The sequence below is a fragment of the Ananas comosus genome, linkage group 1 (genome assembly GCF_001540865.1).
Source record: "Ananas comosus cultivar F153 linkage group 1, ASM154086v1, whole genome shotgun sequence".
Lineage (NCBI taxonomy): Eukaryota > Viridiplantae > Streptophyta > Magnoliopsida > Poales > Bromeliaceae > Ananas > Ananas comosus.
The window spans coordinates 23,915,119-23,941,339 of NC_033621.1; the positions used below are offsets into that span (position 1 = coordinate 23,915,119).

Below are 26,221 nucleotides of genomic sequence, written 5' to 3' on the forward strand. Positions count from 1 at the left end.
CCTGAATCGATAGTAGATTTCGAGTCACATCTAACACATAACGTGTTAAATGGGAGAAAATTAATAATGCTAAAAACTTGGTATAATTCGAACTCAGAACTTTCTATTTTGATATTATATGAAACAACTGTTGTATTCTAAAAAATTAAGTCGATAGAGAACGATATTTATATATTTTTATATTTAACACTATATGGCCCTTTTGGATTGGGGATAAGGGGTGGAATAACCCCTTATCCCCCTTTATACCTAAATGCTAATTTTTACCCGAGGATAATAGTTCTCGGATACATGAAATAAGCTGGTATAACTATTCTCACCACCACCTTCATTTTCTATATATAATTATCCATTATTTTTTTTATTTCATATTATTTATCCAAACGCTATTTTTTTTATCATAAAAAATAATCTAATTTTCATCCAAACGTTATTTTTCTTATTCTCATACTAATATTTATTTTTTGTAATAATTAGTTCTTGTTTATATCCGAACCAAACGTTCCTAAATCTATCAGTTATTTATTTCTCTCGTACTTTTAATTCAACTGGGAAGTAAACGATTGATATAAGATAATTAAATATACAAACTTTTTAGAAAAAGAAAAGACAAAAGTAAAACTTAATGAGAAGGAGCAAAGTACAAGGAGGGGAAAGGAGTGAACAGTAAAAGAAGAGACTAACTCACCCATGGCCATGGCCATGGCCACGGGTAGGAGCCACGGGTAGGACCCAGTGTGACGAAGAAGACGACGTCTCAACGGTCAAAGGTGACGGGCGTCTCCGGTCAATCCAACTCTCTCTCTCTCTCTTCAAAAAAAAAAAAAAAAAAGCTTTTTTGGGTTCTCCAAAGAAGGGCAAATCCTCCATATCCTTTCTCTTGTTTTTGCCGTATAGATCGAGGAAGGAGAGGTTTTTAAAAAAAAAAAAAAAAAAAAAGTGGCTTAGTTTGAAGTGGAAAAGAGCCTTTTTTGATCAATTTGAAGGAGGTTTTAGAACAAAGTTGCTTAGTTTCTTTTTCTGGGTTCAGAGCTCACCTGAATGGCAGTAAGTTTCATCATTTTCTTCACCTTTTGATATTTTTCTGATGTGGGTTTGTCTTGAATTATCAGAATTTGATGTGGGGAATTGGAAAAATTGCATCTTTGGGTAGTTGGGTACTTCGCTAATTTAGGCAATATGTGGTGATTTGTCATCAATAACTTTAATTCGGTTTTTTAGTTTTCCCCCTTTCTTTTCTCTTGGAATTCACTAGAATTTTGAGATTCTGTGAGTTGGGTTTTTGTTTTTTATACCAATTTATAGATTTTGTGAAGTTTTAGTACCTTGTGAGGTACAGGGACATTGAGTAGAAATTTTGCTGATTTAATTAATTTATTTTCTATGCTAGGTTCTGATTGAGGTATGTTGAAGAGGCTTAAATTTTTTATTAGATGTGGATCCTTAATTGTGAAAGTTGTTTCAACAATATTTCTCATATATATGTGTTTCTCTTGACCTGAATATATTTGTTTTAGTAGATGATTTGGTTTAATAGAAAAACAGTGCTGAAACTTTTGAGACATATTTGATGAACTCAGGAGTGAGGACCATGTTTTTGTTAGCTGTAATATTATCTAATAATATATAAACTTTTGGGACTTGTGCTTTTTCGCGAATATGGATGCTTTAAAACAAGTGATTCTTTATTATCTATCAATGGATTCATTTTAGCTTGTACTGCAACCATTTCGTTCTGTATGTATTAGTTATAACTATTTGTGAATTTGTGTATACACTCGAATTCCGATTGGGCTTTATAGCGAACCGAAATCGATATGTTGAATCATGTATTAGTCATTCTATAGGTAGGATTAAGAATTTCTTCTTGTTCGAATTTTTGTCATTCTAAATCTTGTATTTAGTGTTCAGTTCATGATCTATCTCTTACAGCTTATAGTTTAAATACTCCATCAGATAATTGACTTATTTTTATGCATAAACCAGAATCGTTCGACATTCTCGACATAACTTGTCCATGCGTAATACAACATTGTAACCCTTTAACTCAATCCGATGATCTAATATCTTAGTATAGTTCTTGAAGAAATTATCTGAGTTTAATTGGTTCAAATACGCGCATCAATTTTACATTGAAGTTCCAGTAATGAGTATCATACGTGTTTCGATTCCATTTCCACAAAGATGTCTAAGTGCACAATGCGAGAACAGTGTTGCGTCAATTATGAAAATTCGTAGTTTTTCAAACTACTTTCAAAGGGACATATTAATTTCATTGCATATAGCAGAAGTAGATCATCAGGAAAAGGAAGCATAAATGCATCGTTCTGCGCCTAGGTGAGGATACTACGCGCTACGTATCCACCAAAGGACATTGGATACTTTGAGTTTGTTCACATCATCTAGAGATTCATTTCAGCATCTTAAGAAATGTTTTGAGCATTGTTAATATGGAGGGAGATTGGAAATTGAATTCAATCGGCATTTTGTTTTCGAACAACAAGATCACCAAAATTTATCTACTAATTCTCACAGGAGAAAGGTTCGGGAACTTCTATGTATGTAAATAATTTCCAGCTATTGATTTGAATTAACTGCATATCTTTTCCATCGGCTTTTTGCAGCTACATAACTTATGTTTTCTCTTTAGATTAATTATCTTTTGTAATACATTGTAGTAATAATATGCTGTTTTTTCTTCTTTGGTTTTCACAACTGCAGCAACATGCTCATGTTCCTAAATTTGGCAATTGGGAAAACGATGGTAATGTTCCTTACACGCAATATTTCGACAATGCGCGCAAGGGTCGAACAGGAGGGAAGCTAATCAATCCCAATGATCCTACCGAAAACCCAGAAGCATTTTCTGCTGACATACCATCGAGGACCAGCGAAGATGACCTCCGCCGTCATGATGCCACCGCTCAGAAACCTTCCGCAGGGTCGTCACTTCATCGAAAAGCCGGCCATGTAAGTGGTGGCCCCGAGCAGAGTATTGAGCGATCTCCCCTTCACCCCCGTCAGCAAGCGAGAGCCGCGAGCAAAGGCGGAGTGTCCTCCCCTTCTTGGGAAAGAAAAGATTCGTCAGACGGTGCCCAGGGGCTCACTTCGGGCAGCGCCGGTAGAGCCAGGATGAGGACGGGTGGCCGAGACGATGAAACTGTAAACACTCTCTCTCTCTCTCTCTCTCTCTCTCTCTCTCTCTCTCATTACTATAATTAACTGCAAATTATGATTTTTCGCATATGCCCTTTAAACTTCATTAACCAGATTACTCCCTAACTAAAGATGAGAATATTTTTTTGTGGGAAACTGCTCTGTCAAGAGATATACACATAAAATGATAATAATAATAAAGAAAATCAGATTTGCGAACGGTACATACATAAATAGATGATTTTGCAGGCATATATATAAACCCCCTCGCATATATGTTCTTGTGTATCTAAGGACATAATATCACTACATGTCTCGACAGCCTGAGAGAGGAGGATCATCTGTGCCGAAATTCGGTGACTGGGACGAGAAGGATCCTTCTTCGGCTGATGGGTACACCCACATATTTAACAAAGTGAGGTTGGAGAAACAATCTGGCTCGGGAAATGCTCCGAACATTGCCAACGACGCAGCGCATCGTAATGGCTCCCAAAGAGATGGCAATGAGCCTTCGGTGAGTCCTACTTCTCTTTGCTGCGAAACTAATAAAAAGGTTGCTATGCTTTTCCTTTCTATTGCTCTTCATATCATACTCTGTTCCTCTACTGTGAATTTTTCTACTCATTTTTGTCCGTAGACATAGAATCTATACACCGACTTCCGTGTTTGCCCTACAAATTTTTGTTCGATTTGTGTGTTTCTAGCGGCATAAATCTCCTCGAGTTCTCACCATCTTCTTTGTCTCACTGTCATTTTAACAGAGCTGCTCGTGCTTCGGTTGGTGCAAGTGATGGATATCTTCGAAGAACTACATGAAGACCTGCAACTGTGTATTGGAGGATCTCTCCTTTTCCTGCCACTCTTGTTTATCTGCATTCTCTGATGGTTGTTGTTGTTATTATTATTATTATTATTACTACTTTCAAAGATGTCTGTGTGGATATATTCTTTACATAATATATTTCTGCTTCATTGTACCAAACACTTGTTTGATATGTAAAGATGTCTTGAGATATTTATTTTATATATAAGAATCATTTTGTTCTCAAATTATCTTTCGACTGCTAGTACAGTTGGTAGGTATTCAAAGATCACAATAGCATAAATTGGCGGGCTGGATTTAGACCCACCTTCGAGATCGGCCCGAACTAGTATAACGGGCCGGAAAGAATAACCCGTTTTCTTGTTATTTATTATCTAATCAAGTTGTATGGGGCTATGTAAAAATAACTAAATATAACTAATGTGATGTTACTTATAATCGAACCGGACCGAACCGAACCTACCAAGAAAGTTCAAAATCGAACCGGATCGGGCCGGTTCGGTTCCCAAGCGTAACTATTATCCCTTTGAAATATCCGGTTTTCAAACACGTGGGTACGCTACATAACGGACAAGGAAACGCGGTCCTTTTCTTTTTCTTTTTATTTCCCGGGAGTGAAAATGTATTGGATAGTCCCTGTACTTCTCCAATATTAGTATGCAGTCCCTGTACTTTCTCCAATACACAACGAAATACAAAAGTGTGAAATGTTAGGGACTGAGTTGTAAAATGAAGACAATACAAGGAATTATTATAAATTTTGTCCTCTTCGTTCGCGTATTTAAACTCTGAAATGATCGGCATAGTCGAAGCTACGAACCCTCGCAAAATCTCCTCCTCCTCCTCTCTCTCTCTCTCTCTCTCTCTCTCTCTCTCTCTCTCTCTGTGATCGATAACCTCTATTAAAACCCTAGGCGATTCCAGTTCTTAGGTACGGTTCTCGGGCTATTTCCCCTTTTTTCCTCTTTTTTTTTTGCCCTTTTTTCCCGCTTCATTTATTGGTCTTTCGTGTGGTTTTTTGTTCCCTTGGATTGGAGTTGGTTTAATTTTTGAGTATTTAGGTTATAATTTCGTCACAATTTCTTTCCCTTTTTTTTTTTATTGATCGGACTCTTCGTTCTTGGTGTACACTTCGACTAGTTTCATCTGTTTGATTAGAGATTTTAAATAAATAAGAGATTCTTGGTGGATGGTGATGGATTTTTACGGCTCATACAGATCTTCTTAGCTCAGTTTCCTTCTTATTTTCATGTTGCGAGCGGTAATTTGCTGAAATGATTAGAAAAGATTCGATTTTTACCAACACAATCGAAGTTGGGAAGCATATATGTATGTGTTCTTGATGCGTCAATATTGCCATAGCTTGAGGTTTTATCTGGTCGTATTTTTTGAATCCAATATAAATGAACTTACAATTAAGCTAATTGGATCAGGGAGGTGATCATTGAAAGGGCTCGTGATGAACAACGAGCGCAATAAGGTTGTTTATGATCTAGACCTTAATTCTCCTCCCGCAGATAGCCAAGAAGGGAATTTGACCTCGCAGGATGACGCCGTATCTGCGGCAACCTCTGGCGCTGTCAACTCTCATCCCCTGCCCAATATAGGGTCATATTGCACTCCGATCATTGTCGATTCGGATGAAGCTGAGATGCTCTCTGTGCCCACTGGGTTTCCCCAGGTCTATCCTTTGTTCCCTGTATTGCATTGTTTGTCCCTTTTTTGTTTGTTGTTGTTGTAAGATAATGTAGGATTTCAACTTGTTTGCTTCCTCTATGAAGCACACGTCTTGGTAGGGTGCGCAATATTGGTTTACAAAAGAAAAACCAACCGAATGGAACCAAATTAGACAATTTACTTTGGTTCATTTGGTTTGAGGCTTCAGAATTACGTAATCGTTTGACCATCTTTATGTTTTGTTTTATTTTTTAACTTGATATCAATTTGATTGAATGCGCCGGGGGATGAACTTCTTTATTTTTATTATTGTCGGTCAGCTTGCAGACTCATCTTTCTTTGAGAAAAATGAAGTAAAAAAGGTTTCTAGTATTTTTTTTTTTTCTTCCTTGTCTTCGAACGAACAGCATAGTTGTATTGTATACAACCTATCAGGCGTACAATAATGCATTCAAGGGCATAGAATTTAAGTTTGAAAAAGCAAATAAAACGTAAGCAAACCTAAACAGGCCTATATATTTTGATTCACAGTTTCCAGATTGGTTGAGAAAATTTTCTCGTAGAAACCAGACCAGAAGCCTGCCATTGGATAGCAGGCTAGTGTGTAGGATCTTTAATGTCGTCTTGCAATGCTGTTTATTTAGCACTTTCTTTCTTTTGCAGTTATATCAATTTTGCCATACCTTTGGATTGTCTTGTTGCGAATGTAGTTAACGGAATATAGCATGATGCTTATTTGCTCTTATATTTATGTTTTTTTTATTTACTTTGTTTTAGATGAGGAACCCGTCTACGAGTAGCATGATGACGATTGTCTTTGATGAAGATGTGGAAATAATAAATCCGAGACAATCAGGTTAGATTATATCTTGAAATGCTGTTATATGAATAATGAAGATAGTTATGAAATTCTGTTATTTAAAGAAGTATCTGGCATATGCTGTTCTTTAGTTTATTTCTTGGTCTTTCTTGTGAAACAACTGTTGTATTCTAAAATCTTGAGCTGTTAACACTCAACTCCCTCTCACGTCTGGGCTCGAGATTTTTTGTAAGGCTCATGACGTGGACTTGAATTAAATGGGAAGAAATTAATAATGTTAGAGGCCTGGCGTGACTCGAACTCGGGACCTCCTGCTCTGATACCATGTGAAACAACCGTTTACTCTAAAAACTTAAACTATTAAAGAACGATGTTTATGTATTTTTATATTTAACATGGCATTCAGATTGATGGTTTTCATCCTTCTTGATATAAATTATTTATTCGAGCTTCAATCTCAATCTAATGTGAAAGTGCTTGTTATCATGTTGACTCCACTTTTTCTAAGTTACCGAACAAAGCTACTTTCTTAGAGCATTTATGATAAGTATCACGGTATCTTCATCTTTATAACATCAATTCCTTCTATTCTGCTATCTATTGCACCGTTTTTTCAATTGTACATGTCAATGCTCGCTCCTTTCTATAAAGTCATTGGTAGCTTAAGCAAAGCCAAAATGCATTATGAACTGCACAGTTTTCCTCAAGTTGTGTTCTTATCAAATTAGACCGGCAGACCATTGACAGCAGGTGGGTCCAAATCATTACAAGGGAAAATATACGTTTTATTGTGCATGAATAGGATATGTTTTACATGTACAAATTTTCATTTCTTCGTCTGACTAGACATATCTTCTTTTCTTCTCTCAGTGAATGTTACGAAAGACCCGCCAGCCACATCGCCTCTCTTCACTGACAACAAGTGTGAGAGTGTTCCACCAAATACGACCCTAATGAACTGCGGTCACTTGCAGGATACAGATGCAGCTCGCAGTCCCAAGGTAAAAAATATATATAGCCGGACTATATATATATATATATAAAACAAAAGAGCTCATCTGATTTTCCCTTTATTATTATTATTTTTTTTCTTTTACAGTTTCTATGTTAGGCTTGTTTCTTCTCTTTTCTTCGTGCTACAGATGCAACTTTGATTCTTTCGTTCGAATCTTCTCTTGTTTAGTCATTAAATTTAGGCACTATATTTGTTTAGTCCTCATGCTGGTATTACCTGTGTTTGCTTAATGAAGGCTCTTATTATTAGAAGAATGCCAAGACCAACACAGGAGCTTACATTTTTCTTTTCCTCCGACGTCTCTAAACTTTCATGCTTAAAAATATTTTTTCGTTCTTCCCTTTTGTGGCCGTTGTTTCCACTGTCTAGCACTAAAATGTTTATGCATCTTCAAACTGAATCTTCTGCTCCTCGAGTTCTAACCCAAACAAACGCATGGCAGAAAAGGAATGTAACAAGACCAACACAGGAGCCAGCAAAGGTTGTTTCGAATGAACCCAATGACGAGCCGGTGAAGGTAGTTCCAAAGAAAGACAAGGAGCCCGAAAAGATGCCCGATACGGAGCCACTAAATAAACCTATTGAGGAGCCTGCGAAGAAACCTAATTCGGAGCCTGCCAACAAGTTTCCCACCATGACCTGCCCCATCTGTTTGCACCCACTGGTCAAGGCTTCATCGACCATTTGCGGCCATGTATTCTGCACCGGCTGCATCAAGGAGGCCATTCGGGCTTTCAAGAAATGCCCAACTTGCAGAACGAAGCTTACGATAAAAAACGTACACCCAATTTTCCTGCCGAGATGACTGTCTGGCTGAGGTTGGTTTGCCGTGCGTCGAGGCTGTCTCTTTCCGAAAACCGCCCCCTACCAAATTTGCTCCAATTAACTGCATATTTGGGTTGGTTTCTTTTCTCCTGTTTCATGGATTAGCCAGATGGTTTAGCTAGCAGCTCTATTTCTTTTCTGTATAGGATGCCATCATTTGAGAAACAGAAGAGCTGTTCTTTTCCCCTTTCTTTTTTTCGGTCAATTGTATATATGCTTACGCAAATTCTGGTAATGCAAGAGATTTCACAAATTCTGCAACCTTAAAACAGCAAAACCATCTGAAAAGCTAGAATTTTTTAAGAGAAACCGTGGCATATGGGCGTATGGCACATTTGTTGTCTATAATCTTGTGGTTCAAAGCGTAGTACTTAATATGTTTCAGTTTAGATATGAAAGCTAACAGAGTATAGCATCTCATGCGGGCCTTTGGTTCTCGCACATTATCCACTTACTCTCAAATGAGTGGTGAGGGTTACAAAGCAATATGAAACAATTTGCTAGAAGTTTAGAAAGAAAAGATCAACCACAAGTTAAAACTGAAGCTGTAAGATCACATTACATTATGAGCTTCATGTCCTGTTCAATAGTTAGGCATCGAACATCGAGAACAACAACTATGTACAAATAGTTACCACCATTACATTTCTCAATTCAACTAACTATTATGCTAAACTATTGTGAATTACACACATCGCTTGCGCCCACTCAATCTACTCAATCTGGTGGTGATTGACAAGAAGCAAAACTCTTTGAGTCACTTGGTTTACTTAATGCTCGGCTTGCACGATTGCCATAGCCATAAACAAACCCCTCCCCCAAAAAATTTCACTGAATCCTATGGTTAGTGCTCATACCATAAATAGGTATCTCAGATCTTCCACCGTGAGGCGAGTAGTGTGGCCACCAGCTCCTTCCCCGAAAGCNATGCACAGAAAGGATTGGCGCTCTTGCTTAATTACCGACATCCTTACCTACCACCCCGGCCCTGTCGAACAATTTCGCCTTGGCCGCACCCACTCCGGCAGCCGCGAGCCACTCCGCGACTCCTGGTTTCAAATTCTCGCCCAAAAGAGCGTCTACCAGATCGAACTGGATTTCCCCTCCTTCCACCGCCGGCAAGATCTGCCGGCCTCGCTCCTCGCCTGCGAGACTCTACGCACGCTCTCGCTGAGCAATTGTCGACTGCCGGACGCCGCTGCCGCCCCATTCAACTTCCTCCACCTTACCGACCTCAGCCTCTGCTGCATGGATCTGACGGAGGAGGTCATATCCAGCATACTTTCAGGCTGCCCAGCACTTGCCCGCTTATCACTCATCCACAATTTTCCCGTGCCTCGGATTAGAATCCGATCTCGCCGTCTTCTTACCATGACGGTTCGAGGCAATTGGATTGGCGAGCTTATTATCGAGGACGCCGAGAAACTTACACGGCTGGTTTTGGATCGGTCGGAACCGAAGACATCTTTGAAGATCATCAATGCCCCGATGATCAATACGGTCGAATATTGAGCGATTATCGCGGCGTGCAAGAGGTGCTGTGATTCTGTGCTTATCAAGAACATCCATTTTCTCCATTTTCTCCATCCCCTTTCTTTTCCCCTTTCTTTTTTTTTCGGTCAATTGTATATGTGCTTATGCAAATTCTGCAACATTAAAACAACAAAGCCATCTGAAAAGCTAGAATTTTTGAAGAGAAACCGTGGCATACGGGGCATACGGCACATTTGTTGTCTATAATCTTGTAGTTCAAAGCGTAGCACTTAATATGTTTCAGTTTAGATACGAAAGCTAACAGAGTATAGCATCTCATGCACGCCTTTGGTTCTCGCACATCATCAACTTACTCTCAAATCAGTGGTGAGGGTTACAAAGCAATATGAAACAATCAGCTAGAAGTTTAGAAAGAAAAGATCAACCACAAGTTAAAACTGAAGCTGTAAGATCACATTACATTATGAGCTTCATGTCCTGTTCAATAGTTAGGCATCGAACGAACATCGAGAACAACAACTATGTACAAATAGTTACCACCATTACATATCTCAATTCAACTAACTATTATGCTAAACTATTGTGAATTACACAAGCGCCCACTCAATCTACTCAATCTGGTGGTGATCGACAAGAAGCAAAACTCTTTGAGTCACTTGGTTTACTTAATGCTCGGCTTGCACGATTGCCATAGCCATAAACAAACCCCTCCCCCAAAAAATTTCACTGAATCCTATGGTTAGTGCTTATACCATAAAGAGGTATCTCAGATCTTCCACCGTGAGGCGAGTAGTGTGGCCACCAGCTCCTTCCCCGAAAGCGGAAGATACCATCCTTCGCTTCTCCTCCTGAAACAAAGAAAGGCGAACTTTGTAGAATAATTGGCGTGATCATCTAGTACACCGCTATAAAAAGTCAAAAACGAACCTGTAGGGCTAATATACGGTCCTCCACTGTATCTTTAACAGTTAGACGAGAAACAGTTACGGGCCGAGTCTGACCGATTCTATGTGCTCGATCAACGGCCTGATCTTCAGCATATGGGTTCCACCAAAGATCAAGAAGAATCACATGGCAAGCAGCAACCATGTTCAAACCGAGATTTCCAGCCTTCAGCGACATGAGCATAACTCGAACCTGAAATTGAAATTCCTCAATATAAGGGCTTTTCCCATGGCTTAACCCAACTCTACTTCAATGAAAGAATAAAATGTATAAGCTTTCACATGCATATATCGCTAGAAAATCAGTCAGTTCCGCACATAACCCTGTAAAGTTTGAAGTCTCACATATACATATAATGTGTGGAGGTTTTTCTACAAAAATAACCTAAATTTAAGTTGGGGAGTCTTCCTATTCAGGGGAAGTTGGTTTATATCAGAAATAGTTTTCTGGAGGACAAGTGTATATATGTAAGTATCAAGTTCTTGACAAGCATAAATGAAAACGCAGAATTTGCTGGCACATACGTGTAAATTATTTATTCTTGTAGGGAGGATGAATGTACATAAGTATCTCTAAAAATTAAAAATAAAAAAAGTTCAAGGGAGAACCTCTGGATCAGTATTGAAATCTCTTACAGCTCTGTCTCTCATATTAAGCGACATCGTCCTGTCAAGTCTCCGATACTGTTTTAGATCGCGATTCAACGAAAGCTCTAGCAGGTCCAGCATGCTAGTCCACTGCGAGAACACAATGGCCTTGACTGGATTCTCAGGATTTGCGGTCGAATGTGTAGAAAAATCAGAACCATTCGTGATCATATTGTATGTTCGAACTGAAACAGAATCCACCTCACTGTATTCCTTAAGACCAATTGAACTTGGACTACAAAGAGAGTTCAAGATACCGAGAGCCGCTCGAATCTTAGATGAGATATAACCACTTTGGCCAATTGAAGGTTCCTCGTCTGCTGAAGAACTGGTTGAAGCATTGGAATCATATTCACCGGAAACACAGAGTTTCAATGTGGAGCGTGAGAAAACTGAATCTGTAGCAAGAAAATCTTTGCAACCAGTTGCCGGACATTGATTCTCATCCCCAGTTAAGCGTTCATGCACACATTGAAAACAGAAGACATGGCCGCACATTGTCACAACTGCATCCTCGGGTGGGTCCTGCGGAGATATCATGTGTTAACGCAGATAAGAGTCTACAATGCAATAGTTAGGTTAATTAAAAATTTAGTCACTGGAATTTGAGCTTGATTTCACTGTTCCTGAAGTTTGTTCTTTATCTACCAAAGTCTTTGCATGATCTATTAACTAAAAAAGTGCCATGTCAGCACCACCTTTAGACTATTCCTTTGTTGAAACTAGGATTTTGAGAATTGAGACCAAACTTGAAATTAAGGTCAAATGCCAGTGACTAAATTAAAACAGATATCAAACATCAGGGGCTAAACTTGTTATGGTTAAAAATCTAAGGACGAAATTCAACTCCTATATCAAGGGCTGGCATGTATTCTACCTTTGTAAACTCCAAAATATAATGAAAACTTCCAAGAAATGCTTTGTGGAGAACTTACACAGGTAATAAGTATCACGAACTACACACCCAAAGCGACAAAACAAACTCGTTTTAATGACCCAAAAAAAAGATATTTATAGGCATCATGAAACAGCTCTAATAGTGCATCAGAAAATTTAGGCAATGCAAGTAAATTCGGTATCAAGTGGAGTGTGAACTAAGACGTGTTTCCTAATAGATGGCTTACACTGCATATACTACAAATTGCCGATGAACCTTCCAGCTTACTCAGTAAACTGATCTGCATATCCCTAGGAAGTTGCCTTGCCATTTCTAATGAATCGCTTCCAACATTGTCTGAATGATGTCCTTTGACAAGAAGTGGATGGTCACATGCCTGCCTAAGACGCAAAAGCAACAACAGAATACTTGCATAGTTTTGTTTCAAGGTGCCAGCAGCAGCATACTCCTGCGATTAGAACTAACAATATTAAAATCACATTCCTCAATTTTCTGCTCATAACTTGAGAATTGGATATCAGCAACAATCGGAAAAATAGCAATGAAATTTAGTTCCCGTTTGGTCTGGCTTGTGTAACCTATCTTTGAAGTGAAGAAATATGGACATTCAACACTGATAGTTTTGTGTTAAGCAGCAAAAAAAGAAAAAACAGGAATAAAATCACCAAGAGCTGCAAGATTCATGGAATCTATATAAAACTAAACATCTGATAAGGGCCAATTCAGCTAAATGAAAAGAGAAACCATCCAGGACCTCATCCAATACATACCTTGAACTGTTGGCGTGAATTTGCCTCTAGCTTCAAATAGAAAGCTCGCTCCTCTGGAGAGAAATCTACCCTTTTCAGACTAATCGTTTTTGGAGGTAATTTGATAATCGGTTCTCCATCAATTAAGGTTTCTAAGGAAAAAAGAAAAACTTCAAAGTTACATGTCAAATCGGCAGATCTAACTCAATGCACAATCTTAATCTTAGCACCATCCTGGCAAAACTAGCCAGTAAAGTCCCAGAATACATCATGCATGCAGAATAACACCAAAGACTTGGCCATTAAAAGAACAAAATGAGTCTAAGAAAAGGAACAACCAAAAAAGAAAAAAAAAGAGAACTTATTATAGCATACTTGAAAAAACAAGAGACAAGAAACAAACAGGAAAGAACTACTAGTAATATACGGAAAGAAAATGGACCAAGTTTCATGATTCCTTCCCACAATGGCTTCCCCATATGCTTTTTGATTCAGTTGTATTCCGCTTTTGGTTTTCGCAATTCTTTTAGTATAAGATGCAGCTCATTTTTAGTACAGAACAAATATTAGAGGATTTTAGTTTCATCCCTTGGAGTTAATTGTTATATTGATATTGGAACCAAACACCATGTTTTCTTCTCCCGATATTATAATTCTTATGCAACTCTCTTCTGAAATAGATTCACAGCAATGAAGTCATAACTACCATAAGTGCTATCCTAGGTTTCTTTCATATTACATATAACCAGATTTCTCTGCAAGACCAATAACTGTCGATATTGTTGCATTTCAAAAAGGCAAAAGCAGTTTATGTCCTAAAGCCTCTAAAAAATGGACAATAGCATAACAAATCTCCTCATATCCAAAAACTTTTTTAAAATAAAACAAGTAAACAGCAGCTAAGTATAACAATATAAATCTCAATAAAAAAAGTTCAAAATACCTTTTGAGCGCCGAAGCAATACAGTCCTCAGAATAGCTTGAGGAAGCTTTTTATATCCATGGCTTGCATTCCTAGATATTGGATATTTTATCGACGCACAGAACGAGCTATACACAGAATATGGATCATACAGTACTTCAAAAAACGGAAAATAGCTGTACAACTAACTCGTCAATTGCATTCATTTTGTATAGGCGTTCCTGATAGGCACCATCTTCTCTTGGCTCGAAGCCCGCAGCAGGCTCTAGCAACTTGAGTTCTGTAATTCTTTATTATTGTTTGGGCTTCATCTAGTACAACCCTAAACCATCTTACTCTCTAGCAAGTGGTCCACTCCCAATATCCAACTGTGAATCCTTATGCCCTTTCCCTCTTTTCTTCGACTTGCTCCTTGAACTAGATGGTGTCTTCCTTTTCTTATTCGGAGCAAACTCTGAAGAAACCCCAACCCAAATTTATCAAGATTTTTCTGTTCCCCATCATCATCATTAGTTACAGATTGTTTTGTTTTGGTACTTCATTGGTTACAATTGTATAAGTTGTGAGAACAACATCGTACTTTGCCAGATCACTAGGGTGGTTTTTTGTCCGTGAACCTCCATGGTAGACCAAAACAGATAATTTAGCACTTTCCGTGACCTTGTCCTCTCCAGCTCACGGGCCCACTGCCGAAGAACACTAGCAGGGCATACGACCAATGTACCAGCCGCAGGCCTCGACAGGTTCGATCCGCGTTTCGATGAACTTAGCTCCAGGCTCCTGATTGGAGCACATTTCCAGGATAAGAATATGTTGAACTAAATACGTTCGAGTATGTTAGAATAAACAAATGAAGGTAGCAAAAGGTAAGTTAAGCGCCTTTTATTTAAGTTTTAAATAAAATTTGAATAAAACTTTATATAAATTAAAATTTAAAATTTAAAATTTAAAATTTAAAATTTAAACTCATATTTTAATTAAAAAATTTTAAAAAATAAATTTAATCTGAATAAATTTTCATTCCGTTCCGTCCGGTTCAACTTTCAATCCGGCCTCAGAGGCTGGAATGAAAAAATGGGTGATTGGGGAATTCCCATTCCACTCGGGAATGGAAATTGGAATGAAACTCCTGCGTACCAAACACTCACAAACGGATTGATTCATTCCGGTTCCGATTCCAGGGTGAAAAAAAAAAGCAAACCAAACACGCCTTATCTATACTATATACTATATATAAAAATGTATAAAATTCCGACAATACAGACCGAATCTAAAAAGGAATAAAATAATATTCCCTACGAATAATTATAATTAATATATTAAAAATATCTTAAATAAAAACAAACGGTCATGTTCAATCTATTAAATCTCTATTATATATAAAAATTTATTCCCTACAAACGATATAATCAATTTGTTAAAAAAATATCTCAAATAAGATATTGTAAATATTTTCTATTAAAATATATCATATTAATTTATAAATATCGATTTTATTGTATAATTTTTGGATATATATAATATATAAATTTATATTGATTTGAAATAAATTATAATAGTTGTTACGTGCATTTGCACGTACATTTAACTAATATATATAAAAGAGTATAAAAATTTTTAGGATAAAAAAATATTTCTTACTAACGATGATAATCAATTTAGCAAAAAAAATATTTAAAATAAGAACGAAGATCAGTCTGTTCATCTATAAATTTAATCTTACAAACGATTATGAGGAATTTATTAAAAAATATCTTAAATAAAAATGAACATTTGTGACTTATACTATATATAAAAGCTTATAGAAAATCTTATAATAATGAAGAGGATAAAAAAAAAATATTCGGTATATATTTAATCTCAATTTTTCTAAAAAAAATTAATTTAGGGATAAAATTAAATAACAATATTTAAAAGAATATATATCTATGTATTTAATATCCGTATTTAATAAAAAAAAAATATATTGCCACCAGTAATAATTATCTAACCAATTCTATTGTACATGCATTAAACATTTCTATATGTTGGCCCTGCCTTAATAGCACAACTCAAAACTGGCCCAACTTAAGCCAATTTTGATCCAAACCTATATATATATATATATATATATAGAGTAGGGCTACTATACTTGTAAAAGTATCATGGGGGTGATACTTGTATGTTTTTAACCCTTGGATGGAGAGATGTGAGGTTGAGATGATGGTGGTAGGTGGTGGTAGGTGGTGGTAGGTAGAATAGTGTTTAATCCAAGGGCTATTAATAATCAAAAAGTAGATCCAATGGCTTGAAACCTAATAGTACCATGATGGTGATACTTGTAAAAGTATCATAGCTCAACTCTATATATATATATATATATATATATATATATATATATATATATATAACTAGGCTAATATGCTATTAATAGCACCAAGTCATTGGTGCTATCAAGTTTTTGGCCATTGGATTAAGAGATGTGGGTTAGGATGATGTGGGCCCCCCAGGGTTGAGTGGGTGGTTGGTTGAATAGTATGATCTAACGGGTGAAAATGATCAAAAGGGTAGATCTAACGGCGAAAAACTTGGTAGCACCAAGTGCTTCGTGCTATTAATAGCATAGTAGCCGGACTCTATATATATATATATATATAGTAGGGCTCCTATACTTTTATGAGTAATGGACCCTTACTACTCATAAGTTGTTTTTGATGATGGAGCTTCCGAATCGACGGTCCACTCCGTTAAATATGATCTACAGTATTTGAAACTTCTAGAAAATAAATTTCGTAATTTTTCGAAATCATAATAAAGTCCATCAAGCGGGCATAAAATGAACGGTCAAAATCGAACGACGTCCTAAAAATGAATAATCAGATCCTTCAATTTAAGATCGAAGTTATTGATCTTTATTTAGGTAGTGAATAGAATTTTCTATCAAAAATTCAATCTATTCCAATTCTTTTCCACCGTTAAACTAGCTAAAGTATTCCATACCGGCTGTTAAAAATTGTCAATTTTGTGAGCTTTTGATCGTAAGGTAAATGATATCGAAAATTTATGAAATTTGATTTTTAGAAGTTTTAAATGCTCTAGATAACATTTAACGGTGTGGATCACCGATTCGAAAGCTCTACTATCGAAAATAACTTATGAGTACGAGGGCGATCGTACTCATAAGAGTATAGTAGCATATATATATATATCCTCGATTAATCCCTATATTGGTGATCCACGTGTCATCCTAAGCTTAATCCATTCTTAAATTTTGTACACGCAGACCCTTCATGGGTCCCACCTATAGATGCTTCGTGCTTTCTATGCCTTTGATTTCGGTACACTTGGACTCGTTATGGGTCTCATCTGTAGTTATATATATATATATATATAGAGTCCGGCTACTATGCTATTAATAGCACAAAGCACTTGGTGCTACCAAGTTTTCCGCCGTTAAATCTACCCTTTTGATCATTTTCACCCGTTAGATCATATTATTTAACCAACCACCCACTCAACCCTAGGGGGCCCACATCATGTTAACCGCACATCTTTTAATCCAATGGCCAAAAACTTGGTAGCACCAATGACTTGGTGCTATTAATAGTATAGTAGCCTAGTTCATATATATATATATATATATATATATAGAGTCCGGTTACTATACTCTTATGAGTATGATTGTCTTCGTACTCATAAGTTGTTTTCGATGATAGAGCTTCCGAATCGACGATCCACACCGTTAAACGTTACCTAGAACATTTAAAATTTCTAGAAATCAAATTTTATAATTTTTCGACATCATTTATCTTACGATCAAAAGGTCACAAAATTAATAATTTTTAACGGCCGGTATGAGATATTTGCTAATTTAACGGTGTAAAAGAATCGGAATAGGTTGAATTTTTGATAGAGAATTATATTCACTACATAGATAAAGATCAATAATTCCGATCTTAAATTGAAGGATCTGATCATTCATTTTTAGGATGACATTCGATTTTAACCGTTCATTTTATACTCGCTTGATGGACTTTATAATAATTCTGAAAAATTACGAAATTTATTTTCTAGAAGTTTCAAATACTCTAGATCATGCTTAACGGTGTGGATCGTCGATTCAAAAAGCCCAACATCGAAAACAACTTATGAGTAATAAGGGCTCTATACTCATAAGAGTATAGTAGCCCTACTATATATATATATATATATAGAGAGAGAGAGAGAGAGAGAGAGAGAGAGTGAGTGAGGCTACTATGCTATCGGAAGCACGGAGTCTTCCGTGCTTCCAGCTCATTTTCGATGTTGCGATTTTCGAATCGTCGATCGGCTCCGTTAAACTTAATCTAGAGTATTTGAAGTACCTAGAAAATAAATTTTATAATTTTACGATATAATTTGCCTAGTGAACGAAGGGGCTCAAAATCAATAAATTTATTTTTCAGTCGAGTCTGTCTCCTAGAGTTTTGAGTTTGGTTCGGTTTTACATCTTGAGAGAGAGAACCCAGTTGAGCCAATCCCTCTTCAACCTAATCAACCTAATCGCTTGATCTCGACGAGCACACGAGGGTCAACTCAGGAGCCAATTCACCGTTGACTCGGTCAACGGTTCAGAGAACTCAGTTCGCTTCAAACACTATTATTGTTTAAAATGGTCGGCTAATGTTCTGCAGGATGGTCATGAATGCAGTGTATTAGTTCTAAAATCTTGCAACTATATATAAAAAATTACATATATTTATCTCTTTCTTCTCCCTGTTTATGTATATACAACAGTGACCATTGTGATATATAGTATCTAGGTTTTATCACATTGTCTTAAGCAATGATGTTTCCTCTGTTTTGTTTTGACATTTTTTTTGTATCGAATTTTAGAAAATATTTTATAAAAAGTAAATTATCAATTCCACGATATTAAGAATTTCAAGCAGCTCGTTTAGGGCTCGAGCTCGCTCGACTCGAAATTAGGCTCGCTCGAGCTCGGCTCGAATTAATTTCAAGCCGAGCTTGAGCCTAAATTTAGGCTCGAAATTAATTTCAAGTCAGGCTCGAGCTATCATAAGCTACAAGTGTGAAGCAACCACATCCCGAAAAGAAGGAAACCTTGGGCAAAAAAAAAATAAAAAATAAAAAATCTTAAGAAGAGATTTTTGACAGACAAAAGCTGCTAGTTTATCTCAATATCTCTACTAAAAAAAGCCAGCAATTCTGACCTCTGTTTGACCATATTGGCCTTAGCTGATTTGTTAGGAATATAGAGCAAGAATATTGAGAATAAAATTAGTGTTTAAAGCAAAATGAAGTTAATAACAATAGTTGACTTTTCTCAAAAAAGAAAAAAGATTGACATGAAGCTTAACACTTAAAACATCAGAAAGACAAGATGTAAGACTTGGATTCCATATTACTGTTTTACTTCCCCAACTTCTTAAGACTATATCAAACAGGGTATACCCCNAGAACACTAGCAGGGCATACGACCAATGTACCAGCCGCAGGCCTTGACATGTTCGATCCGCGTTTCGATGAACTAGCTCCAGGCTCCTGTTTAGTTTCGGGCTTAACATTTTGCTTTTCTTCATCCGCATGTGAAGCCGATGACTCGCATTTAGGTTCATTATTTGTGATTTCCTTTGATTTATCCACTACAGTTACACCATCATCATCCTCGTCTAAATTTAGTGCTTCAGGCTTTACATGATTCGAATCATCTGAAGTGAACTTGGACTGCTGAGACTTCTGCTTTTGAATAAGGGCTATTGTCGACACAGTCTTACCAAGACCCTGTTACAAGAACAGTTAAAAAGAACAGGAAAAAAAATCCGCAAGGGAAAATCAAAGAGAACATAGTAAAGGAATATTAGTGGTGCTGGAATACTTCTAAAAGCACATGAATAGTGCTTGCTCCCAAGTTTTTAACCCTCAGATGCTTAGGGTTTACTATTTTGGTGGTGGTACTATAATGGATACACAAGGGCTAAAAAGTTGATAGTAGGCACTATTCATGTGCTTTTGAAAGAACCCAAGAAGGACTCGAGGAATAAGGTAAAACAAGAAAAATATTGCTGGGAACTTAATGCATCAAAACTGACCTGATCGTCAGCAAGAATGCCACCAGCACAATATACACTCTTCTCCTTCTGAACCATCCAAGCTAAGGCTATTTTCTTTGAAACATCAATGACATAAAATATCTCGTAAGAGATTGTTATAAACAAAACAAATAGAATAGCTAAACAATCCAGCAAGCAGACTAACCTGATGCTTTAAAAGAGAAACAGATAAGAGTCCCTTGGGCAGGTCGTCTTCCAATTTAGGTTGACCAAGATCCTGCCCAAAAACAAAAAACCAACAAATAGGATATACATTGAAATATCTATTATGAAAGCACACCAGTATAGGCAGCAATCAGTTGAAACTAAACTTTACGGCTTAAAAATGGTAAAATTTGATATCCATTTATTACATGCGCTTGATTGGAGCATATTTCCAGGATAAGAATATGTTGAACTAAATACATTCGAGTATGTTAGAATAAACAAATGAAGGTAGCAAAAGGTAAGTTAAACGCCTTCTATTATTATTATAATTAATCTCTTGAAATATTAAGTTAAAGAAAAATCTTAATTGATCTGCATCATGTAAGAAGATTTACCTGCAATGCTTGTTGATATATAACTCTCTCGTCACAGTCGAAGTGCCTATCTTCTACAAGGTTTGATCGATGCTGCAAATCAGTACCAGCGACAGGCGGTAAGCCATTAGTTGAATTGCCATACGTTAATGACGGAGGAAGAACCCTGTGTGTACCAGCATTTCCATTTATATGCATATCACCTGCACCCGAAGGGTAAAAAAGAAAAATAAAAAATGAGAGTTGCACCTTAATTAATCTTAGGTCCTGTATGGTGCAATGGAACTTCTGTAGAGGAGCTGTTTCAAAAAAGCAGTTACAGCTTTTTCAATAAACTCACCCCCAACTAATTCCCACTTTGAAAGAAGCAGAAGCTTCAAACAAGAGCCTGTTCTTTTGGGGCTCCAGAAGCAAAAGCTGAGGGCTTTTTATTTGATCAAACATATATCTCGAAGTAATGAAGAGAAGAGAAGCCATGCCAAACAGGCTCTATGATCTCAATTATTTGGTAATCGCATCTTTTGTTCTAAATAACAGGTAAGTTTGTCTGAAGAAAAAGAAGAAATCACCTTGAGTACTTCCAGTTGAAGCTATGAAAGAATTATCAAAAAATGACCTCTGGTTCACACCATTAGATGCATGTCCTCCAACATAATGAGAAGAATTCGCAAAATAATTGCTCTTTCCCCTGGATTCTAGTAAATCTTTTGACTGTGTATCTTCCACATGCTTATGATTTGTAAAAGACGTAGGAAGAGCCCTATGTTTACCATTATTTCTGTGCATATCAAATTCATTAATTTCCTTTCCCCTATCATCCAACTTACTGTTTGGCCCGACAGCACTTGCAGAAGAAGGGCCAAACCCTTCATGGGTTCTCACAGACCTTTCATGAACCCCTTTCACTGGAGGCTTCGAAAATCTTGGCTGAAATGACAGTGGAAGAGTCCTCCGCTGACTGAGCTGAGATGGATAGTTTGTCGGAGAATTCACTTCTTGATTTTTGGTAAGCTCCGAATTATTTATGGTGCCTAATTCATCCCGCCCAGCGTAAGGGCTTCTATAAGGTGCAATGCTTGGTTCATCTTCATCGACCTGGATTGGAAACTGTGGACTATTCGACCACTGGTTAGCAGCATCGCTGAAGGTATCGCCTAATGATTCGTCATCACTGACCTCAAAATCATCATCACTTTCTGAAGAACCGATTTCAATGATGTCCATATCAACCAATTGCCTCCTCCGCAGTGAATTTAGAGACGAAGTTTCCGGCTGGTGACCAACCTCTGAATTTTTAAAAGCATATACGACTGAATCAGGTTTTAAAATGTCAAGAAATATTGTTACGGGCTGCCAGACAGCTTAGAACAGATAGCCAAAAATGTCAAATTAAAAAGTACGCAGTAAAACGAAAGAGCTGAAATATTTTTGATTAAAACCATTAGTAGGCCCTCTTGGTCCGGGGATAGCAAGGTTTTCGTCAACCAAAGGCAACAAAATGGAATAAAGAAAAGTTGTCGTGGACCTTTACTTGGACAGATTACTCTAATAACCCAAAAAATTACAATTTCTCATTAATCCTAGAACTGCACTATCCATCACTTTATCCCCACTTGCCACAATAAGAATTACATTTACCCCTTACAATTATACCAGCAACCATTAAGTTTTACTAAGATGTAAAACCTAGTGCAAGTTAGTCCTAGTTCTCGATTATTACGGGATAGCAAAAAAAAGCAATAATAAAAAGAACTCGTACCCATAAAATTCGTCCCCCTCCCAAGCAATATGCAAATTTTCACAAGATCAGTTACCAAAAATATCCTAAATTGCAACAAGTGCATATCACCAACTCCCATTTCCACCACCAAACCCAATCTAATCAATAAAGCAGCTTCTACTCGAACGATTTCAAACGCACAACTACGTTCGCACGTCACTTCTTCAGATCTCTTGATCAACACAGAACCAGATTTGAAAGCAGAAACCTAATTTTGGCTCCCAAAATTTCCATCTTTTCACCAAAAAATCGCGATTACACAACAATGCCAACAATTAAGCACACAAGAAGCTGCCACAAACATAAAAATACTCACGAAAAATAGCATCTTTTACACGAAGTCAAGAAGCTTACGATCGATTGCGAAGGCCTCCTCCAATTGGGCGAGTGCAAAGGCGCGACCTTTTCTCGGATTCAGGACGAGGAGGAGGAAACCCTAACCCTAGAAGCCGATGAGCGGGGTCAAATTAGGGTGTTGAACGGGGCAATTAGCCAAAAGGAGAATTAGAGGGGGCAAATCGAAATTAGGAAACGAAGAATAGAGAGAGGAGAGAGAGAGAGAGAGAGAGAGAGAGAGAGAGAGAGAGAGGGGTCGACGACATCGACCTCCACGGCTCCAGTCTCTTTTGGGTTTCGAAACGAGTACACGAGGAGAATGGAAGAGACGGGTAAATTTGCACCGTAGTTCCTAAACGTTTACAAAAATTCCATTCGATCCCTCATACTTTTAAATTCGATATTTAAAGATCCTGGGGTGAAGCGATTCCGAATAGTTTTGGAATTTTTTGAATGTTGATTTTAAGAAAGTTAAGGACCAAAATGCAATTTGGCCAGAAGGATACCTAGGCGGAGATTCCGAGGCAGGTGCGAAGCGACCTCCCCGAACACGAGTTCAGAGCGAAGTAGAACGGATCCGGATCTGGATACGGATCCGGATCCGCTGCTTGGTCCGAACACCACACGGCGAGAAGTTTCGCGCCAACGGCTACGATTCGTTGGAAAAAGATTTTTTTTTCTTTTAATAATACAAAGAAAAATTGTAGAGGGCCCTTTATGGACTATGGAACCCTATCGCTAAATACCAATTTTATTAGTTTATACATATTTTTAATATGAGTAATTGATCATTTTTAAAAGATAAAAAAATTTTATTTATTTGCGGTAATTATAATATTTTGGCCAGTTATTATGAAAGTATTATTTTTTTTCCAAACTAAGAAATAATACTGGTGGCGTTGTTGACTCGGCGAATTGAATAGGCTCGCTGAATTAGCAAAGTGGTCATATTAAAATTTAAATATAATGGTAGTTATAACCTTAATTTTTGTGGTACAGGCCCAAGCCCGTTAGTGTTGTAGGTTCACTCCAAATGCCCATTTGACCCATTTAGGAACATCGCATTCGGCCCAATCTTTCTCTTATGCTAGCCATTTATTGTTAAGGCTTCTTTTGGGATTACGAAGAGATTATGTTAAGTATAATAAAAAAGTACGATAGAAAAATATTTTATTTGTTTCTATACATAATATTGTGTTCTGAATATCGTGATGAGTTAATTATGATATATTTTCTACGATCCTACCAGAGAACGTAAAAGCATATTTCCATCTCGGTTTTTGCCCGAACTCCATTTTATTTAGTAGCGTGAGATAGACTTCAATACCAAACTGAGCGTAACTAAAGTAGGTGGAGGAGACAGATAAATTGAGTGACGGAATGTGATCCACAATAAATCTATTGGCAAGAGATCTAATAATAAACTCAACGTCCCAATGGATTGAATGAGATTGAAACCCATGTGCGTCCTTCTTATATCTTCGTTTTTGGATCAAGTACGATCTGACTATGAATCAACAAGAAGAAATCGTATTATAGAGCGTGACCTTACGGTGTACTATTATCGAAATCTTTTTCTCAATCATAAATAACGCATATTAGTTGCAATTTGAGAGAGAAAGAGAGAGATGTGTGTGAAGGGCTTTGGCCATGAGCTACAACATTTTCAAGCTGTCCGCGTCGAAGTGCGGGCTAACACGCAATTTTCACACTTTGTAGCTGTATATCCAAAATATATATAATAAAATATATAATATATATAATGGAAGGACATAAATATTTTAATGTAACCTACCGATCGAAAAAAAACAGAAAAGAAAAGAAGGTGCGAAAATATTTAATTATGTGCTGATGATAGAAGGTGACGTGCTTGGTCCACGTTGATACGAATGTGTTAGTCAAAATTAACGTGTAGTGTGGGGCACTTGACTTAACTACTTTAATTAATAGGAAAACTTTATAAATATCATTCGTATAGTTTCGTATTTTTTTATTTTAATACTCTATAATTTAACCTATATTATTTTCATATTTTATAATTTTTTTCTTTTTATTATCCTATCTATCATTTTTTTTATTAAATCAGTGACAAAATAAAAATTAATAAATACTAAAGTGAATATTCGATAAACTATAGATAAGGTATTTGAAGTTTTTGTATATGATTTAATAAAAAATTTTCGAAGGGACTGACGAAAAGGAAAAAATGAAACTACGTGATACTAAATTGATATACTGTAAACCATAGGTATTACAGTAAAAAAGTACAAAATCATAAAAATAGTATTTGAAGTTTACCCCAATTAATATAATATATAATAATAATAAAGATAATAATTATCTTCCGTGTAGAAATATTTTTTAGGTCTACTTCGGTTGACGGAGAATCCAAATTGTATCTTAGATGAGTCTAAAAATGACTCATTCTCTCACATAAATTATGGTGTGGAGTCAATTCCTTGATTTATGGTTTTCTCTCACATATATTTTCATATACCAATAATATAAAAATCCAATCAAACTAACCGTTTCAACTAGTCAAATCATGATCATGTCTATAAAATGATTTAGTTTAATCTTTTGAACCAAATTAGTCAAAAACCGCTTCCAGATATTCGGACAAGTGGTTCAACCGTCGAACGCCTTTACTCAAATCGACCAAAGTTTTTGTCAAGTCATATCAAAATTTAATGACTTTAACCAACTTAGCTTTCTATCAGTCTAGATTAATCTTATAAAAAGTAAAATTTGAAAACTTATATCCATTTAATTTGATTTAGAAACCAATATTTTATAATTAACTATGACGCTAAAATAATATTTTATATATATGTATATATTTATAATAATATAAAAAATAATAGTTAAATTTTATTACATTATGTCGGTGTTCGATATTTAATCTTCTTTTTTTTTTGAGAGAGAGAAAGGTAGCATGCTATCTGCATCGATTATTTCGCTTAGAAATAAACTTAGCTGAAAATGTGAATCAATTAGAATTCGAACTTAGAACCTCGGACACAAACCACCAAATTTTTTGCCACTTGCGCTAGAGACAGTCGGTCTGATTTTTTAAATATTAATATGAGAGAGAGGGAGAGAAAGAGAATGAGATGTAGTTGATTCATCATTTGGAATGTTGGATGATCCACACATGCATGCATATTTTTCGCTGTTATTCTTTTAGCTACCGTTTGGTTTGGGGTTAAGAAAAAACTTGTTATTCCAGGGATAGGGTTAAGTTCAGGGTTAAGGTGGGGTTAGAGTATTTTTGTATTTGGTTAGGGGTTGGAGTTAGTTCAGAATAGTGAAAAATAGTGTTTGGTTGGAGTAGGTGGGATAAGAAGGATAGTGGGTTATTATGAATAGAAAATAGTGTTTGGTTGGGATTTGGTAGGGTTTGGTGGGATTAGCTAACCCTAGCCCATTTGAGATGGAGTTAGCTAACCCCACCCATTTTTGGAGTATTTGGGAATAATATGGGGGTTAAGGGGTTATTCCATCCCTTAACCCCCAACCAA

At 36.6% G+C, this 26,221-nt stretch overlaps 4 protein-coding genes across 5 annotated transcripts; 3 read left to right on the forward strand and 1 right to left on the reverse strand.

The window, feature by feature from the left end:
• LOC109705115 (RPM1-interacting protein 4-like) lies at positions 794 to 4,187 on the forward strand. The gene is made up of 4 exons (XM_020226136.1): positions 794 to 1,047; positions 2,722 to 3,162; positions 3,479 to 3,670; positions 3,918 to 4,187. Exons 1-4 carry the CDS (start codon positions 1,042 to 1,044, stop codon positions 3,945 to 3,947), a joined length of 669 nt encoding a protein of 222 aa, XP_020081725.1. The 5' UTR covers positions 794 to 1,041; the 3' UTR covers positions 3,948 to 4,187.
• Positions 4,793 to 8,569, forward strand: LOC109710545 (E3 ubiquitin-protein ligase RNF4-like). 2 transcript variants are annotated; one of them, XM_020233214.1, is made up of 5 exons: positions 4,793 to 4,910; positions 5,413 to 5,660; positions 6,434 to 6,512; positions 7,347 to 7,477; positions 7,934 to 8,569. In XM_020233214.1, the coding sequence occupies exons 2-5, from the start codon at positions 5,439 to 5,441 to the stop codon at positions 8,294 to 8,296; spliced, it is 795 nt and encodes a 264-aa protein (XP_020088803.1). In that variant the 5' UTR covers positions 4,793 to 4,910; positions 5,413 to 5,438; the 3' UTR covers positions 8,297 to 8,569. The 2 variants fall into 2 exon arrangements, with proteins under 2 accessions (XP_020088803.1, XP_020088812.1); XM_020233223.1 differs by lacking the exon at positions 4,793 to 4,910 and adding an exon at positions 4,949 to 5,308.
• LOC109726505 (putative F-box/FBD/LRR-repeat protein At5g22670) lies at positions 9,244 to 9,828 on the forward strand. The gene has a single exon (XM_020256157.1). It carries the CDS (start codon positions 9,244 to 9,246, stop codon positions 9,826 to 9,828), a length of 585 nt encoding a protein of 194 aa, XP_020111746.1.
• Positions 10,427 to 22,963, reverse strand: LOC109710555 (helicase-like transcription factor CHR28). Its single transcript, XM_020233236.1, is given in 17 exon segments — positions 10,427 to 10,658; positions 10,738 to 10,947; positions 11,364 to 11,927; positions 12,527 to 12,748; positions 13,071 to 13,201; positions 13,993 to 14,158; positions 14,161 to 14,310; positions 14,313 to 14,432; positions 14,435 to 14,497; positions 14,500 to 14,640; positions 14,643 to 14,706; positions 19,451 to 19,734; positions 20,043 to 20,117; positions 20,209 to 20,280; positions 20,606 to 20,787; positions 21,154 to 21,870; positions 22,719 to 22,963. Coding segments are annotated over 16 exon segments (3,201 nt in total). The 5' UTR covers positions 21,809 to 21,870; positions 22,719 to 22,963; the 3' UTR covers positions 10,427 to 10,556.

Excerpts from the sequence above, each read along its gene's own strand:
- LOC109705115 (XM_020226136.1), top strand. Across the intron at positions 3,163-3,478 it reads GTGGCCGAGACGATGAAACT|CCTGAGAGAGGAGGATCATC; the intron begins GTAAACACTCTC and ends ATGTCTCGACAG. Across the intron at positions 3,671-3,917 it reads GAGATGGCAATGAGCCTTCG|AGCTGCTCGTGCTTCGGTTG; the intron begins GTGAGTCCTACT and ends TCATTTTAACAG.
- LOC109710545 (XM_020233214.1), top strand. The coding sequence starts at position 5,439 with ATGAACAACGAGCGCAATAAGGTTGTTTATGATCTAGACCTTAATTCT. Across the intron at positions 6,513-7,346 it reads AATAAATCCGAGACAATCAG|TGAATGTTACGAAAGACCCG; the intron begins GTTAGATTATAT and ends TTCTTCTCTCAG. Across the intron at positions 7,478-7,933 it reads ATGCAGCTCGCAGTCCCAAG|AAAAGGAATGTAACAAGACC; the intron begins GTAAAAAATATA and ends AACGCATGGCAG.
- LOC109726505 (XM_020256157.1), top strand. The coding sequence starts at position 9,244 with ATGCACAGAAAGGATTGGCGCTCTTGCTTAATTACCGACATCCTTACC.